We start from the raw sequence: 18753 nt of genomic DNA, 5'->3' as shown, positions 1-18753 counted from the left end.
CTCTCCTCCCTTTCCTACCTCCAACCTCCCAGATACACCCACCCCCTTGCCCTCTCTCAAATGGATGGCTTCATTATAGTTGCTGTTACACAGATCCATATAAACTTTTATAGGGACACTGACGAAATCATGATGAACATGCACGGTTCTTAAGGTCTTCCGTGAAAATTTTCTTGTGTGATCCTGTGTTGTAGGGTTGCTATTTCTAAGTCTATTTTAAAGGAAAGGAAGCTGAGGAGCCTCGATATGAATTAGCTTCAGCCTAGAAAGACCATTACTCAGCCATCCTCACTAATTCCTTAGTTGCAGCTCCCGGAACAGTTCAGCTTGTCTCCTTTTACCCTTGTCTTATTGGGAATCTGTGGAACAGTTTGCTCAGTGCCAGATTCTGAGGAAATAGTGACGATGAGACTAAAAATTGTAATATACACAGTAGACACCCAAGTGTAAAATTTAAGTTCCCACTAAAGAGGGAAAAGTCTAGCTAACATAGACTGGTACTGAGTTGAGACATCTCATTACTGGAATTCTTATTACAAAGAAACAAATGTCATTAAAATGCATGAGTATATCTTTTCTCATGGGCACTGGGGAACCCTGAAAATCTGCCAGTTACATAGGAAAGATGAGTATGAGAAGTATTGTGTAGAAATAAAGACCAGAGTCAAGGAGAATCATTAGAAGGCTATTAGAAAAAAAAGTTTTGTAAGTAAACCTACTATAATACATACCATTTACAAATGCAATGACCAAGAACAAGAATAGCTTCATATTAAAATTAAGGCAAATATAAAGACCTTAAACTATCAGTCCAGATGACATATTAGAAATAGAAGGTAAACAATAAATACTACTAGGTAAACTTCATGCAAAAATTCTGTAAGTAGTGGGATCAGATGATTTTTACAATTTCCTCAGATTCTGTTTTTATGTCTCCCTTTTCATTTCTGATTTTGTTAATATGGATACTCTCTGTGTGCCCTCTGGTTAGTCTGGCTAAGGGTTTATCTATCTTGTTGATTTTCTCAAAGAACCAGCTCCTGGTTTTGTTGATTCTTTGTATAGTCCTTTTTGTTTCTACTTGGTTGATTTCAGCCCTCAGTTTGATTATTTCCAGCCTGCTACTCCTCTTAGGTGTATTTGCTTCTTTTTGTTCTAGAGCTTTTAGGTGTGCTGTCAAGCTGCTAATGTATGCTCTTTCCAGTTTCTTTTTGGAGGCACTCAGAGCTATGAGTATAGCTTAGCATTGCTTTCATTGTGTCCTATAAGTTCGGGTAAGTTGTGCCTTCGTTGTCATTAAATTCTAAAAAGTCTTCAATTTCTTTATTTCTTTCTTGACCAAGTTACCATTGAGCAGAGGATTGTTCAGCTTCCATGTGTAGGTGGGCTTTTTGATGTTTTTGTTGTTATTGAAGGCCAGCCTGATAGGATACATGGGATGATTTCAATCTTCTTGTATCTGTTGAGGCCTGTTTTGTGACTGATTATATAGTCAATTTTAAAGAAGGTACCACGAGGTGCTGAAAAGAAGGTATTTGTTTGTTTGTTTGTTTGTTTGTTTGTTTGTTTTAGGATGAAATGTTCTATAGATATCTGGTAAATCCATTTGGTTTTGTTAGTTTCTCTATGTCTCTGTTTAGTTTCTGTTTCCATGATTTGTCCACTGCTCAGAGTGGGGTTTTTAAGTCTCCCACTATTATTGTATGAGATGCAATGTGTGCTTTAGTAAGGTTTCTCATGTGAATGTAGGTGCCCTTGAAGGACAACTACAGTATGGATGCTTCAGTCCTTCTTAGAAGGGGGAACAAAAATACTCATAATAGGAGATATGGAGACAAAATTTGGAGCAGAGACTGAAGGAATGGCCATTCAGAACCTGCCCCACCTGGTTATCCAGCCCATATACATACAGCCACCAAACGCAGACAATATTGCTGATGCCAAGAAGTGCAACCTGACAGGAGCCTGACATAGCTGTCTCCTGAGAGGCTCTGCCAGAGCCTGACAAAAACAGAGGTGAATGCTAGCTGTCAACCATTGACTGAGAATGGGGTCCCCATTGGAGGAGTTAAAGGACTGAAGGAGCTGAAGGAGCTTGCAACCCCATAAGAACAATAATACCAACCAACCAGAGCTCCCAGGGACCAAACCATCATCTAAAGAGTACACATAGACAGACCCATGGCTCCATCTGTATATGTAGCAGAGAATGGCCTTGTTGGGCACCAATGGGAGAAGAAGCCCTTGGTCCTGCCAAGGCTGGACTCCCCTGCCATCACTGTAGGGGAATGTCAGGGTAGGTAGGTGGAAAGGAGTGGGTGGTTGGGTGGGGGAACACCCTCATAGAAGAAGGGGGGTGGGGGATGGGATAGGGGGTTTATGGATGGGAAACTGGGAAAGGGGATAACATTTGAAATGTAAATAAAAATAAGTAAATAAAGAGTTCACAAAGCTAATATTCCAAAATCTAAACAACCCATTCAAAAAAAACGTGATGTAGAACTAAACAGAATTCACAACAGAGGAATCTCGAATGACCAAGAAGCACTTAAAGCAATGTTCAAAGTCCTTGATGATCAGGGAAATGCAAATAAAAACAACCCTGAGATTCCACCTTAAACCAATTAGAATGGCTAAAATCAAAAAAGCAAGTGACAGCACATACTAGGTGGAGAAAGAGGAACACTTCTTCAGAGCTTGTGGGATTGCAAACTGGTACAACCATTCTGGAAATCAGTCTGGAATTTCTTCAGAAGATTGGTAACCTAAAGACCCAGATCTACCAGTCTTTGGCCAAAGACCCAAAAGAGTCTATTCTTTTTTAATGAGAGACAAATACAGAGTAAATCTAGACTGGAAAGGAGATGGGGAGGAATTTGGAATAGTAGAGGGAGGGGGGTATTATTCAGATTATATTGTATGAGAAAAGAATCTATGTTTAATAAACTGGAAAAATCTCTTTCTCAAAAAATTCAATGAAAATGCTACAGATAGTATAGTTTAGGAATATAGTTTTCATCTAGTGCACTTTGCAGTATAAGTATTTTCATTAAGACGAATGTTACCTGGCCTTTTTCCCTTGCTGCTTTAAATATTTTTTCTTTGTTCTGTAGGTTTTGTGTTTTGACAGGGCTGCCCACGTTCTCCCTATCTATACAATATACTACTTGAAGTCCTAGCTAGAGCAATGAGACAACTAAAAGAGATCAGGGGATACAAACTGGAAAGGAAGAAGTCAGAGCATCAATCTTTGCAGATGATAAGATAGTATACATAAGCAACCCCAAAATTCTACCAGAGAACTCCTACAGCTGAAAAACACTTTCAGCAAAGTGGCTGGATACAAAATTAACTTTAAAAAATCAATAGCCTTTCTTTATGCAAGTGAATAATAGGCAAAGAAAGAAATTTGTGGAATAACATCCTTTACAATAGTCACCAATAGTCTAAAATACCTTGGTGTGACTATAAGCAAGTGAAATATCTGTATGATAAGAACTCCACATCACTGAAGAAAGACATTGAAGAAGATCTCAGACGATGGAAAGCCCTCCCATGCTCATGGGTTCATAGGATTAACATAGTGAAAATGGCCATCTTACCAAAAGCAATCTACACATTCAATGCAATCCATTGATGTATTCATCAAAATTCCAATACAATTCTTTTCAGATCTTGAAAGAGTAATTCTCAACCTCATAGGGAAGAGAAAAACCAAAACCAAGCCAAACGAAACAAACAAACAAACAAACAAACAAACAAAAAACAGGATAGCTAAAACAATTCTGAACAATAAAAGAACTTCTGGAGGGAGGTAGCACCATCCCTGACCTCAAGCTGTACTACACAGCAACTACACAGCAATAGTTTAAAAAAAAAACACCAGTGAGGCCATGGAACCTGAAAAGGCCACCTCCTGTAGCTAGGCAGGAACCTCAGTGGAGAAGTAGAGACACCGACCTTCCACTCAAAATGTATTCTGTCTACAAGACATGCAAGGAAGGGGATAGAGTATAGACTGAGGGAATGACCAACCAATGACTAGCCCAACTTGAGACACACCCCATGAGCAAGCATCATCTGTTATGCTTGCAGACAGGAGTCTAGCATGGCTGTCCTCTGAGAGGCTCCACCCAGCAGCTGATTAAAACAGATGCAGAGAGCCACAACCAAACACTGGACGGAGCTCAGAGAGCCCTGTGCAAGACTTGAGGGAAGAATTGTGGGCCCTGAAAGGAATAGGACCTCAACAGGAACACTAATAGAGTCCTACTAACCTGGACTTTTAGGTGCTCTCAGAGACTGAACCACCAACCGAAGAGCATACATAGACTGGACCTAGGCTCTGTGAACATAAATAGCACATATGCAGCTTGACAATCATGTGGTTCCTCCAACAGCTGGAGCAGGGGCTATCCCTAAAGATGTTGCCTGTCTGTGGAATAATGCTTTCTTAACTGGGCTACCTTGTTTGGCCTCAGTGGGAAAGGACACTAGGATAGCCCTGCAGAGACTTGATATGCCAGGATAGGGCCTAGTCTGTAGCCGAGTCAAGCTGATGTGAAACCAATCATTGCAATACTCAAATTCCTTACTGGCCAATGTGGAATGATGTGAGATTATGTGAGGTGCTTGCTTATTTGTCATTAGAAGAGTCATTCCTGTTAGAATGAGGGAAAAATAGACTTTGAGGGAGGGTGTTCAAGACAGGGTTTCTCTGTGTAACAAGTCCTAGCTCTCCTGGACTTGCTTTATAGACCAGGCTAGCCTCGAAGTCACAGAGATCTGCCTGCCAAGTGCTGGAACTAATGTCTCATACCACCGTGCCCTGAAATATTTTTAATGTACAAAGATCAGCAGTCTCCATGAATTTTTAAAGTTTATGCTATAATGGAAAACTGAGCTATTTCAGGGGATATAACATATAGTAAAGAATTTTGCGAAAAACATACCATGATTTTATGGATATAAATGATCTGCTCATAAATAGATATATTATGTCTTTAGATTACAATGCCAAAATAAGTGGCCTTATTTTATGTACTTGAGCTATATGAGTGTGATTACAAGAATTACCACAAGCTTTGAATTGTTCAATGGGATGGAGGTGTGTACACTGCAGTTCATTCAACTTGTCTTTTTAAAACTTAATTAATTAATTCACTTTACTTCCAGATTGCTGCTCCCCCTCCTAATCACCTCTAAATCCCTCCCCAATCACCCATCACCTTCTCCTCTAATAGGGTAGAGGCCCTCCTGGGTATTAGCCTGGATATGGTTAGGAGAATGCCTTCAAATGAGGCTGATGTCTAACATAGTGGCCCGAGTCAAACATATTAGCCTTCTCACTAAAAATTGAGTGAGGGAGAACTGGATTCTCTGCCTGTGCTTGACTTACGACCTCACTTTTCCTCTGGCACTGAACTCAGACTTGGTTTGGAGCAATAGTCTTTCATCCCGGACCTTGGACTTGGAAATGAGACTAGAATAAACAATTTATCAAGAGTTGAGGAGAGAGAAACAGAGAGACAGAGACAGAGAGATACAGAGAAAGAGAAGGGAAAGGGCCTCATTTAGCACTCACCTTGATCCTTGTAATTTTTCATTCTTCTGAGCTTATGAAAAAAATTATCATACTTATTTTCCAAGATAGCTATCACTTAAAAGAGAGTTTAAGAAATATTTGATCCTAACATTAAAATGTACTGGGTTTTCATGGTTGTTGTATTTTGGGGTTTGCTTATTTGGTCATGAAGTCATCCGATACTTCTAGAAAAGTTAGTTCTGGCTTTAAATTTCAATTCTTCCAATCCATGTAATAGCAAAGTTTCCTTTTCATTTGGTCACACATCTTCACATATACAGATGTTCAAATACGTAAATGCATCGTTCTTTGACAGTACTTATTTTAAATCTCAGGTCTTCATAGTCTTGAGAGTCTTTAACCCAAAATATCATTCATTTTCACATTAAAATTTATCCTTTCTGCACATTTTAGGATAATTTGACCATCTACAGGATTCATTCCTTCATGTGGCTCATAGCATTAAAATTAAGGTATGCTGCCCCAACCTCTTGATAAAATGGCAAGGGCTTCAATTTACTTAATGCCACATTTTCTCTCTACTCGGCTGCCACAGTAAAACCCTAGTCAAATCATTAATGCAGGGAGCAGCCACTCCTCCTCCTTATCCCGAGGCCACAGACTTTAGCTCCTAGTTAGCACAAGGCAAATCCTATCCTCTTTGGTAACACATGGACAGCATATTCTCATTGCTGTTCACAGATCCTGGTCATTCACTCAACCTTCTCCAAGTCTTTGGGTGGACTGTAGTGTTCTTGGCCTTGTGCTATGAGCATGTGTGACCCCAATCTTTTGTGGATCTCATCTGTCCAGTGTTAGATATGTTCAGCCAGTGCCAGGTCTCCAGAGAGGGATTCTTTGCCTCAACAAGAGGATGGTTAGGAAGGAAAGTAAGTTACTGGTGTCAGGAACTACATAGCCTTCCAAACAGTCACAGCTAAAGAATATCTTGTCAGAATAAATTTACTTCTTTTGGTTAATTGGTCCTGAGATATGGCAAAAGCTGAAACAGAACATCTCATTCCTGGAGACTCTGAGGGGTGGACTGTATGTTGTCTCGGTCAACCAGTCCAGTACTGTCTTTTTCCACACTATGAAGCCCTTGTTTCTAAGATGAATATTGTTAATCACACCCTGATGTCACATGATAACAGGTTGAGTTTCTCTCACAGGTGTTCCTCTGAGGCTTCTTCTTCTAAGGGTATTTCCTTGACCAAGCAGAACTTCAGCCCTGCTTACTAAGGTTGAGGAAAGAGCTGGCTGTATCTATCCTGGTGACTGTCCTGGGTTCATTGAGGTAACAATACAGATATTGTAGTTGTACATACAAGGGACAGACCAAGGGACAGCACTCTTTGTAAGGTCTGTGGAAAGGAAAGAAAGCACTGTCCTGCAGAGAATTAAGGCATTCCAGTTGTTGTTCATGCAGGGTAGTGACCTTGCTGGGCTCCTGGGCTGCCGCCTCCCATGCCGTTCTCCACTGTTTTCTTTTGACCCCCAGGGGCATCAGGGTGCACATCCATGGTGTCCTGTGGCCCAGGTGCTGATGAAAACAAAAAGGGGATAGGGAGAGGAAGGAGCATTTGGCACTCAACCAGTCTTGGGATGCAAAACCCATTGCCAACATGCCCTGGGCTCAGCACTGTTGCCTAAAAGCACACCAAAAATCTAATTTTGCAATCCCAAACCCAAGACCACATGCAAGTCATAGAGAGATAACTTTGCTGGACGTGGACGTCTACCCCAGGGTGATGAATTAGGATTCCCAGGAGGAAGAGGTAGACACTTAGAATGTAGGTCAACAAGTTTCTGGACCTTTTCCCGTAACTGTACCAGAAGTCTGTGCAACAGACAGTTATGTAGACACAGAAATTGAAGTATGAATTTATATCTGTATAGAAATCCAAAATATTCCTAGAGAGTTATTTTTCCATAAAAGTTGGTAAAAGGGAAAACAGGAGTGTTTACCCATATAATAGAGAATGTGGAGCTGTTCTGCAGGGTGGTCTTAATCAAGTTTGACTTGCAGATCAAGCATCCTTTCCCTGCACCATATTTTTGACTGTGCTTCTGTTGATACAGAAACCCTAATCCATGGGGTTGGAGGATAATATCCACGGCATCCTGTAGGTCACACGTTGGCAACCTTGTGGCACCTGTTGTAGACATCAATCCAAACTCAATATCTTTAAACATGCAAGTCAACTATTACCATGAGGCAGACTTGTAAACTTGAAGATACTGATTTTAGAAAGAAACGTATAAATATGATAAAGGTGAAGGGGACCCCTCCCAAATATATCCTGTCCTCACAATCACCACACACACAAAAAAAAGAAAAAAGAAAAAAGAAAAAGATAACGACTGAAAATGCAAATACAGAGAGAGGAAAACAGCAAAACTACCTGAAACAAACCTGTGTGTGAGTTAACCTAGATGGAAATCCAAAATTGAACTGAAAGAATTTGTAGGTCAAAGGTAAAAGGGCTCTGATCTACTTTTGTGTCTCTCCAATATAGGTTAATAATTTACAATGTCTGCTGAAATGAACCAACTGGCAAATTACCATGGCTTTAAATACTTTTAAGGGGGCCTGAAAAAATATCTCAGCAGACTGCTCTTTTATAGGACCTGGATTCAATTCCCAATACCTATATGGCAGCTCACAACTGTCTGTAACTCCAGTTCCAGGGGATCTGATATCATCAAATGAGAAATATATTTAGGTAAAACACCAATGAACATAAAATAAAGGAAATAAATCTTTTTAGCCAGGTGGCACTGGGCCATATCTTTAATCCCAGCACTCAGGAGGCGGAGGCAGGCAGATCTCTAAATTTGAGGCAGCCTGGTCTACAAAGCAAGTTCTGAGACAGGCAGGGCTACATATAAAAACCCCACCTGGAAAAAAAGATAAATAATAAATAAATAAATAAATGGCGCACTAGTAGGTAAATCTGAAGTCCTTACTAAACTTGAACATATCATTTCCCATAATCTTAGGGAGAATAAGTAAGGTTAAAAGCAGAACAACTTCTTATTGCTTTATTTATTAGAACTAATATCTTACCCAAATTCCTATTATAATATAACACATATTGCCTTAAAATATCACATGGTAGACATAAACATTCTAACCCACTGCAAATTAGCTCTTAGACACAAATTTGTCTGCAAAATGAGAAATCCTAATTCTCCTGCCAGGAGCCATAACAGGACGAGCTAATAACTAGGGGGTGATCATCCTGAGATGGCCAGCCTCAGATTATCATATAGTCTGGGACTGGTTTGCCCTTATTAAGCAAGGCTATAAGGGATTCATTTTAGGAAAGATTCCTGCTATTAAAAGGCTTTTCCTGTTATTATTAAACACATATAACAATCATTAAGTAACAGCACACCCCTTTGGTGCAGATCTCTGAAAATCTATGAAGATATACTGCCTTATAGTGATGCTATATAGACAAATAGATGACTTCTTAAGTCTTATTATGATCCTATAAGAATTCCTAAAATTATAGCATGATTATTAACCTCTTTTATACTGGGACCGCTATTAAGTCTTTCTCTGATAATTAAAACTGCAGTGAGAACTCTGCCAGTCTCCCAGGTGTCACCAGTTAATTGCTCTTAATAGTAACCAGGCTTTCTCCTACTCAGAACACATTAGAAGAGGTTGTATTAAGAGTCATAAAAGGAGAACAAGCGATTTGTTACAGGTGCAAGGACAGAGGATACGGTATCACCTGGGTTTATCTACACAAAACTTCAATAACAACTTAGGTATGGTTTTAGACCTTCAGTGAACCTGTAGAGCTGACACTGGTGATGAATGTTTTGCCAGATAATTACTCCTGATGGATATGCATGTAATCATTCTCTGTTATAAACTTCTATTTCAATTTATGCTTTGAACTCTTGTATGAACTTGCCATAGACTTTGTAACATGTGATCATGTATTCTGAAAGATGTATAAGTACTGAGGACAAAGAGAGAGAGTCTCCCCCACCCCCACCCCCGTTAAGAACCAATTTTCCTTCTTCTTAGGATCTTTCCTCTTAGCTAGCTTTCATAAGAAAACCTTTTACAACTTAGTAATAAACATTATAATCACTTTTCTAAGTGTCCCCCTTTCTTCCTGCAACTTCTAACTAGCAGGCTGAAAGTTAGAGCCCAGAAGTTCCTGCTGAGATAGTGCAAGGGCTATTTACTTAACCCTTTGTTATTTTTAGGAAGAAGTGCTAAGTGCCAGAGACTGCAGTCTCTTGCCTCAGAGGAACACAGAAGACTGGTCAGTTACAGTAGCAGAGCATAGTGACTTAGACATAGAAAAGTAAATCAGCTACAGTAACATAGTAACTTAGACTTATTTAAGTAAACTTATTATTAGACAGCAACCCTAAATAACTGGTAAGACAAAGTCTTACCCTCCACCAATGCTCTAACCCCTCCACTGCCTCAAGAAGACCCAACAAGAAAGAAGACCTCCTTCAGGGCTGGCCCCAGCATTCTCCCACCCCTAGCCCCATGTTAATTAAGAGGGCTCACTTAATTTAAAATAGTACCCTCAGGGATTAAAACTTCTTATATAAGAGGTGATGGGTGAGGGAGTGATTATCCTGATTCTCCATTTTAGTTCACTTGGACTTTTTTGTTCTGCTTTACATCTTGGGGAGAAGGACATGATATTCTACAGTGGATTTCTGCATCTGAACATAAAGTCCCTTTCCATAAAGCCCCATATAGCTAACAACCTGATGACTAAAAGTGCTGACCAATAACTTACAAATATTTTATTACTATTAATTTGACTAATATGATGGATTTGCCACACATTTCAACAGTCTCTTGGTCATAGTTGCTTTTTACCTACAAAGAGTCACAGCACATCTTAACTGGGCTACTTTGGGGATTCATGAGCACGAATGCTATTTCACACTTTCTTCCATGCACGTGCTTAAAATCTATGTATTAATGCTAGAAATAGTAAGAAAGAGCTTACAAAAGCATGTGGGTCAGTACATCAGACATCAAATACTTGAAAGTCACTTGTTAGCCATTCCATCCCTGACACTGTGAAGGAATAGACACTGAGTTCTCAGTGCCCACAACTGAATACAGGTTCAACATCTGTGGTGGCTTGAATGGTAATGGCTCCCAGAGGTTCATATGTTTACATACCTGGTTCCTGTTTGCATACCCTGTTTGAGAAGAACTAAGAGGGACGCCTTTGTTGGGGAGATTTGCCTGTGTTTGAGACTCAAAACACTTGTAGCATTTTCAGTATGCACTCTCTGCTTCTTGCTTTGAAATCAAGATTTGACCCCTCAGCATTTCCTGATGCCATGTCTTTGCCTTACTCTCATGGCCTTAAACTGCTGGTACCACAGAACAGTTAAATGCTTTCTTTTATAAGTGACATTGGCCATGGTACTTCATCACAGCAATAGAAAATAAGACAATATATATCATTCTTCTTCAGGTTCTGAAGGCAACATACTCATTTAGGAACATTAATATTACTAAAACATTGGTCCATGTTGAAAAGGAATCCTTCCAGTCCAAAACTGGATAGTCTGTCCAAATTGCAAGGGATGAGCAACAGAGACTTTGACCACTTCCTCTCATACCCTTTGTCTCTGGGTTGCCTACGATGGTTGTAAATTGCCCTTGGGATTCTGATGGGGGAAAAAAAGCATGCTTTTTCTGACATCATAGTATATTCCAGTAGAGTGGCAGACAGTGAAATTAGAATAAGTTCTCATAGACCTTGAGTCTGTACTCAAGCATCCAGTACCCATATGCTCTGGGTCATTGAAGCAGTACATTATTACCTTGTCATATCTCCTGAAACACAATGAAGTAACAGCTACACATTTTAACAAATTCTTTCCCCAGGAGTAGTGGTCTTCTTGCTCTATCATTTGTCAGACACCATGTTGTTCATGGTTTGTCTATGAACATTCTTCCATTTCCCAATGTTCTTTGCAATATGACAAATTTCTTTGGATGAACTAAGTAAATACAGTAGTAACATTTCTACTACACATAATGAGTCTTCATGGAGAGTTATTTCCTTTTTTCTTTTACCAAAAACATTTCTAACAAAGGATAAAGCCAAGGGGAAGTTCACTGGGCACACTGCCAGCATTTGCCTTAGCATTGGATTCCCTGGTCATTGGCCCCATCTGATCACATCTGAATACTTGTCAACCATTAGGCAAGAGTTTCTCTTTTAGGTAAAGGAATTTCTTGCATTACAGATTCAGGGTTAAAGCATGAACCAGGATAATGCATTTCTCTTAGTAGGGTTACACCACAATTTAAGACCTATCAGGATACTCCTTATCTGACAAGGAGTGCAAGAGAGTAATAGCAACCTGAGAAATAATCTTGTGACAAAGACATTTAGTGGGAATTCAACCTTTCATAAAGACCCAGAGGTGATCAGACCTAGGATGGAGCCAGTATATGCAGCCATGATCTTTCCAAAGAATTCCTATTTTAAAAACAAATTGAAAAATGACCCCAAAATCCCTGGCACAGGCCCTTTTCATCACAGGTATAATCATGTGTCTAAAGATGATGAGGTCTACATCAATGTCACACAGGTCCCTTAAATCACCATTATTAGCTGGACAAGAGGAAGTGGAGTAAAGTTCATGTTTTCAATTGCCAGCTCAAAATATTTTGTCTTTTCTTTGTCAAGTAGGTGCTTCTCATCCAAGTGACAATGCTTTCACTTATTCCTAAAGGTCTTGCTTAACATCTACTTAGAAATGGTTGTCTATAATCTCCTAACTCAGGAGGCAGATGAAGAAGGATCGACACAAGCTTGAATCTTGCCTGCTCCATAAACCAAGTTATAGGGCATGCAAGGTAACATAGTGAGGTCTTATCTCAAGACAAAATGAAACAAATGAAAACAACCAACCAACCAAGCAAACAACAAAATTGACTAACTAACCAACTAACTAATTAACTAACTAATTTAAACAAAACAAATTGACAAACCCCCCAATGTCAGGCATGAATTCAGGAAGAATTCAGGCATGAATTCAAGGCTGAACATTTGATACAATACCTTGCAAATGACTCAGCCATAGTTCTCTCAGTATTCTTGCTGTAGATTAAATTTCTGAGCCAGACACATGTCCTTATCAAAAGGACAAAATACCGCAGCTTTTGAAAACCCTGCCATAGCAGGTTTCTATTCTCTCCCTGTCTGCATAATTGATCAAGCAAACAAATTACAGCCTTTTGTCTATAGTGGCACCTGGGTATCTTTATATATAAAAACTTCATCCCATAGTTATCCTCTAGATTTCCAGGTGTGGTTACTGTGTGACCCTATACGGGGTTCTTTCCATGCCCATCCCTATCCCCATGCTCTCACTATGTGTGACTAATGAATTGCCCTCAAAGTTATGTCTTTAGTGTCAGATGACATTTGACTGTTTTTTACCAGCAGTGTGAATACGTTAAGACACCCCAGAATACCAACACCCCTTTGCTCCCTTGAAAAAGAACCTGAAGGATAGAAGAGGAAAAGGCATTGGGTTCGTATATGTCCTGGGTCCACAACAGCCGTCAGTGGGGTACGACTTACTCTAGTCTGCACACTGCAATCTCCAGTTGTTGTTTAACTGTCTCATTCTAACACTGAGTTGAAATAATTGCGGCTACATCCTCTGCTCCAGCCTGGGATACTTGGAGCCTAATGTTTATTTCAACGACTCTTTGGTGCTTGAAACTTATTGAATCACTTTGGTGTCTTAACCATACTCCCCTGAGAGCCTGAAAAATCCAAGGTGACCTTTAAACTCATCTGCCTAGGCGTTTCTGTCCCCCATGACTTCTCTGCCTTCTGAGGGCCACAGCACCTATGGAACATCTCTATCGTGCTCAGATTTTCCCTGGGAACTAAGTTGTAATTTTTTCTCTTGGATTTGCTAACCCCATTGAAATTTCCATTGCTATGTCTTTGCTGCTCAACCAAGAGGGCTGGAAATCTGGAGACCTCAGATAAGTTAACCATAACTAAGTTCTCCTCCTCATAGCACGAGTTCTCCCACCAGCTAGTAAATGATTCATTTCCTTTCCCAGAAACATAAAACCTAATCCTTTTCTTTTTTATTGGATATTTTTTATTTACATTTCAAATGTTATCCCCTTTCTCCCACCCAACAACCATCCACCCCTTCTCCCTTCCCAGTCCTGACTTCCCCTACACTAGGGGGGGGGGGGGGGGGAGTCAGGCCTTGGCAGGACCAAGGGCTTCTCCTCCCTTTGAAAACCGAACTCTGATGACATTGTTTGCTTTTTCCTCCTCTAAGCCACCCTGTTGTCAGAAATAATCTTGGCTCTCAAGAACATGACTCTTTGTTTCCACGTAACCAATGATAGAAAAATAGGTGAGTGTGTGTCATTTTCAGCTAACTGTGTCTACACAAAACACTAACGGAGGTTTAATGGGTTAAGAAATCTCAGTTAATAATTAAATTGTTATCAGCCAAACAGATTTAGCAGCTCTTCTCGGCTGAGCCTTTAACAAGGCAGTTGCTTTCTATACATTTATAAACTGTATATTACTTTATTGTATTATTTAATGTAATCATTACCACAAGTATCAGCATGCGCTTGCACACACGCATGTGTGTGTGTGTGTGTGTGTGTGTGTGTGTGTGAGAGAGAGAGAGAGAGAGAGAGAGAGAAATTGAGAAAACTCATAATCATGAGATGACTAAAATTGAGTTTTCCAGATATCGAGAACCTTGCCCTATGTTAGGATATAAATTTCTTATATGTGACTCTAGAACATGGGTTTTTAGTGAATTCGTTAGGTTCTATCCAGCCTCCACTGGCCTTTATAAATTTTGGTAAGATTTGAATAAAACAGAAGTATCTTAATTTAAAATTATAAGCCACCTAAACGTTACCTACTACAGCCATTTGCCACGTACATGAATCTCAACCAAAACTGTTCTTTATGACCCAGATATTCTCCATAGTATTTCTATTTCTACTTTATTGTTTTTACTTTATTTTATCTCTGTCTGTATTTGTATCTGTATGTACTGTGTGTGTGAGAGAGAGAGAGAGAGAGAGAGAGAGAGAGAGAGAGAGAGAGAGAGTGTGTGTGTGTGTGTGTGTGTGTGTGTGTGTGTGTGTGTCATACACCAGTGGTCATGGAAGCCAAAAAAAGGAAGTTAGAACCCTGGAGTTAAAATTATAGGTAGTTGCAAACTGCACAGTGTGGGCAGAAGAGACACATCTGAATTAAATTCAGGTCTTTTGCAAGAACAGAAAGCACTCTTAACCACTAAGCCATCTCTGCAGCCCTGTCTCCATAATATTTTCCCCTCAAAACACTGCTTAAGCCACTCATCTAATTCAAAACTGATTTGAATTTGCTCTTAAAATTTGACTTGCCGCCTGGAGAGATGGCTCAGTGGTTAAAAGTACTGACTGCTCTTCCAGAGGGCCTGAGTTCAATTCCCAGCAACCACATGGTGGCTCACAGCCATCTGTAAAGGGATCCGATGCCCTCTTCTGGTGTGTCTGAAGACAGTGACAGTGTACTCACATCATACATATAATAAATAAATAAAATCTTTAAAAGATTTTGATTTGCTCCTAAAAATGTAAATCACAAGACTGAAGAAAATACACATAATTTTAAGACAATATATATTCTTTATGCTACTGTAATTATTATACAGTTTATATATGGGAATACACAATTCCATATTCATTAAAATTCTTTCATAGAATAAATAGGAAGAGAACTGCTGTTTATACAATAATATATTTACCATATAAACTTCTCTATAGTATAACCATTGCAAATTTCTAGGTGAGTTGATTTTAACCTTCCACCTTATTTTCCATTCACAATAGGTACCAGAACTCGTTCGTTGAAAACAGTGTGAGGCCAATATAAACTTTTGTTTTTGATAACCTTAAGCTTTTTTCAAATATTATTTTAAAGCTATTCAGATATTCTTTATCCTTATAGTTTTTATTAGAATATAAAATTATTTACATTTTATAAAAAACATTTTTCTTTTCTTGAAAAAGAAAATAGACACACATAATGGAATAAAGAAATCACACCACCGTTTGATGGATGCTCAACCTGACAGCTGGTGACTGAATGCTATTAGCCAGTCCTTTGAGTCATTTCCATACACTAAGGCAAACTCACATGAAACACTGTAAAGTTCTGAGATTTCGCCTTTGAAACATAAGATTTAATGGCCTTCTCCAAGCTACATATATGTCCGCCTAAAGAGCCTTTCTGCTCAGCAGCTGCTGGATGATCAGTCACTGGACTGCATCTGTCTGCCCTAGCAGTGACCTTGTCAAACAGTAAAGGCTTTAGATACTTTTATAGCTTTGCTAACAGCATCATTTTACCTCCTGATGTTAGGCAGTATAAATTAGCTCCTCTTCGTTCTTTTATACTGTTCCACCAAAAACTAGATTCTCACCTTTGTACTTAATGAAATTGTGGAAAACAAGGTCTCAGGAAGTTGCTTCCCACCTGTGCCAGCCTGGAGCCTGACAAACTGAATTTTCAGCAAATTAGCTCTTCCTGAGATCTTTTTAAAAATCTTCCTGTGAGAACCAGGGGTAAGTATGGGAGGAGGGAATGAATCAAAAAAGAGGAAAGAAAAATCCAAACTAGCCCTATTTGGTAGACTTAATCGTATGCTACAAGAATGAGGGCGGCGTTTGCCAAATTCGTGCATAACTCTCAGTGGTGACAGTTGTTATCAATATGAAGTTCTGAGCAGTCCCCAGAGCATTTCTGTCTGACACCATATGTATTCTTAATTCTGTAGCCAATTGAGGTTAACACATCTGAGAACAGAATCAAAATAAAGCTTAACTCGCTACATCTTTCTCACTACATCTTCTACTCTCCTACCCCTTCTCTAGAATGCATTGATTCCTTTATTTTCACACTACGACAAGATGTCAGTCACTTGGCAGGTTATAATTGGTAGCTTTAACAGTGTGACACTGCCCATATTCAGTCTCGGAGACCTGCTCGTTCAATTTCAGGCCTGAGTAAACTTTTCTTTATTGTAAATTAAAAACTGAACTAAAAAGAAAACTAAGTGTTCATTGCACTTGTTACATCAGGATGTATGTTGATATCTTCCTCTGCCGTCTTCCATTTTTATTTCTCCTAAGCAATCGTGAGGTTTCACTGATAGAGCAATTTACCATCATGTCACTAAACACTATGTAGGGCATCCCCCATGCCCCTGGAGAGATAAAGACTCTGGTTCGAGGCAAGAATGAATACTTCCTGTGCATTGACCATTGACATCAGAGGTTCAATGGAGCACTCCAACTGAATTTCATAACCATTGACCTTGTGTTGCTCTCATCACTTGAAAAACCCGTCTTTATAGGCAGAAAGTCTGGGGTGAATTTGACACAAGAATAAAACATCTGTTTATATTTTAAGCCTTCAGCTTCCATGAACCAAGAAAGACACTTTAAGTTATTCCACCACTATGATTACATTCAAATTCTGCACTGATATGCTAACGCATTTGGTAAAGGATAATGAAGAACTTTGGCGTAGGAAAATTCTCCTAATCTGAATTAAAATAACTGAAGAAATAACAAAACAAAACAGAAACAAAATACCCGAACAAGCAAGTAAAAAAAAGAAAAAGGAAAAAAAAAACCCACACAAGTCTACAAGTGTTTTTCTTCTCATGTTGCAACTTAAGGGAGAAAGATGTTTTTGTATTTATTTTATTTATTTATTTGTTAGTAGTTCAAGAGCAAAGACCATGGAGATGCCAGGATATGGAAGAAGTTCATGATACTGCATTCACTTACAGTAAGAAAGCCAAAAATGATGAAAGCCTGCACCTACTCAAGCGCCTTTGTCTTCTTATCCAGCCCAACATTCCTGTCAACAACAGAGGGTCTTCCAGTCTCAAATAATACTGGTAATACAGGCATGCTGAGAGGCCCGTCTCCCATATTCTGTCAAGTTAACAACTTAACACTAGCCATCACAATTAACAACCTACAAATTAGCCTTATTACAGACTATTCTCAGATGTCTTCCCAAGCAAAAGTGGTATACTGAAACATCAAAAAGACTTGCTCATGGGTCACTGGCACTGAAGGGAGACTGGCCATCCTGAATCTCTGAAATCTCTTTGGGTCACTTAATTGTGATTTTTTTTCTTTTACAATTGCTGTTACCAAGATTTAATTGCTTAGTTTAATTGGTTTTGTTAAAAAAAAACAAAAAACAAAAAAACAAAAAAACAACTCAGTTTAGGAATCACCCCTTTGCTGTCTGAATTTGCTTGAGCAAAATGACTTCAGACATGGAAACACCATTACACCATTATAGTACAAGGGAATTTTATATCACTCGGGTATTAAAAACAGTAATCAAGGTGGCTGAAAGTCATTTTGTTTTACCAAAGCAAAAGGAAATTCTGTTTTTTTTGTTTATTTGCTTTGAAATTCTGAAGAATATTTTTCCTTACACATGATCAAATATGTTATTCACTTAGAAACTCACCTGAAAATATCTAATGGGTGCCAACTATATGCCTGATATAGAACTCTTTATAGAATACGTAATCATAAATAAGCACCAGTCCAGGTCTAATATGATTTACAACTACAATAGGTCTCAGGAAAACATATAGCACAGGAGCACTGCATCAACATCAGACTCATCAGTCGTCTGAGATGAACGAATAAAAGAAGGTTAGAGAAAAAGAGTATTTCATGGGAAGAGAACAACATGGCACATTTCATGGCTATAAGAAGACTATGCAAGGTGCTGGAGAGATGGCTATTAAAAGCACTGTTATTCTTAAAGAAGACCCAATTTTGGTTCCTAGCACCCACGTGCTGGGTTCCCAACCACTCTTACCTCTAGTTCTAGGGCACCAGATTTCTTCTTTGAACCTTTAAGGAATGCACATGGTGTGCATACATACATGCAAGGCAAAACATGCAAGACACATAAAATAAAATTAATTTTAAAACAACGAAAGGGCACATAGTCAGTTCATAGGAAAGACGGTACCGAACAGCACAAGATAAAGGGGCACTTTGGTAGAAACCATGCCACCCGGAAATGTTAAAAATTATGTGGGTACAGCAACAGGCA

General features: G+C 39.1%; 1 protein-coding gene across 9 annotated transcripts in view; it reads right to left on the bottom strand.

Moving 5' to 3' along the window:
- Pkib (cAMP-dependent protein kinase inhibitor beta) overlaps positions 1-18753 on the bottom strand; it is a 97044-nt gene that overhangs the window by 21785 nt on the left and 56506 nt on the right. For 7 of the 9 annotated variants that reach the window (XM_006256513.5, XM_063278957.1, XM_006256512.5 and 4 more), the window contains one exon: positions 7023-7127. The exons of the other annotated variants lie outside the window; for them this stretch is intronic. In XM_006256513.5, coding sequence (XP_006256575.1) covers positions 7023-7107 — 85 coding nt within the window. In that variant the 5' untranslated portion in view covers positions 7108-7127. The remainder of the gene's footprint in view (positions 1-7022; positions 7128-18753) is intronic. 9 annotated transcript variants of the gene reach the window in all.

The sequence above is a fragment of the Rattus norvegicus genome, chromosome 20 (genome assembly GCF_036323735.1).
Source record: "Rattus norvegicus strain BN/NHsdMcwi chromosome 20, GRCr8, whole genome shotgun sequence".
Lineage (NCBI taxonomy): Eukaryota > Metazoa > Chordata > Mammalia > Rodentia > Muridae > Rattus > Rattus norvegicus.
Note: the sequence above shows the minus strand (reverse complement) of the source record. Positions and strands in the feature narration are given on the sequence as shown.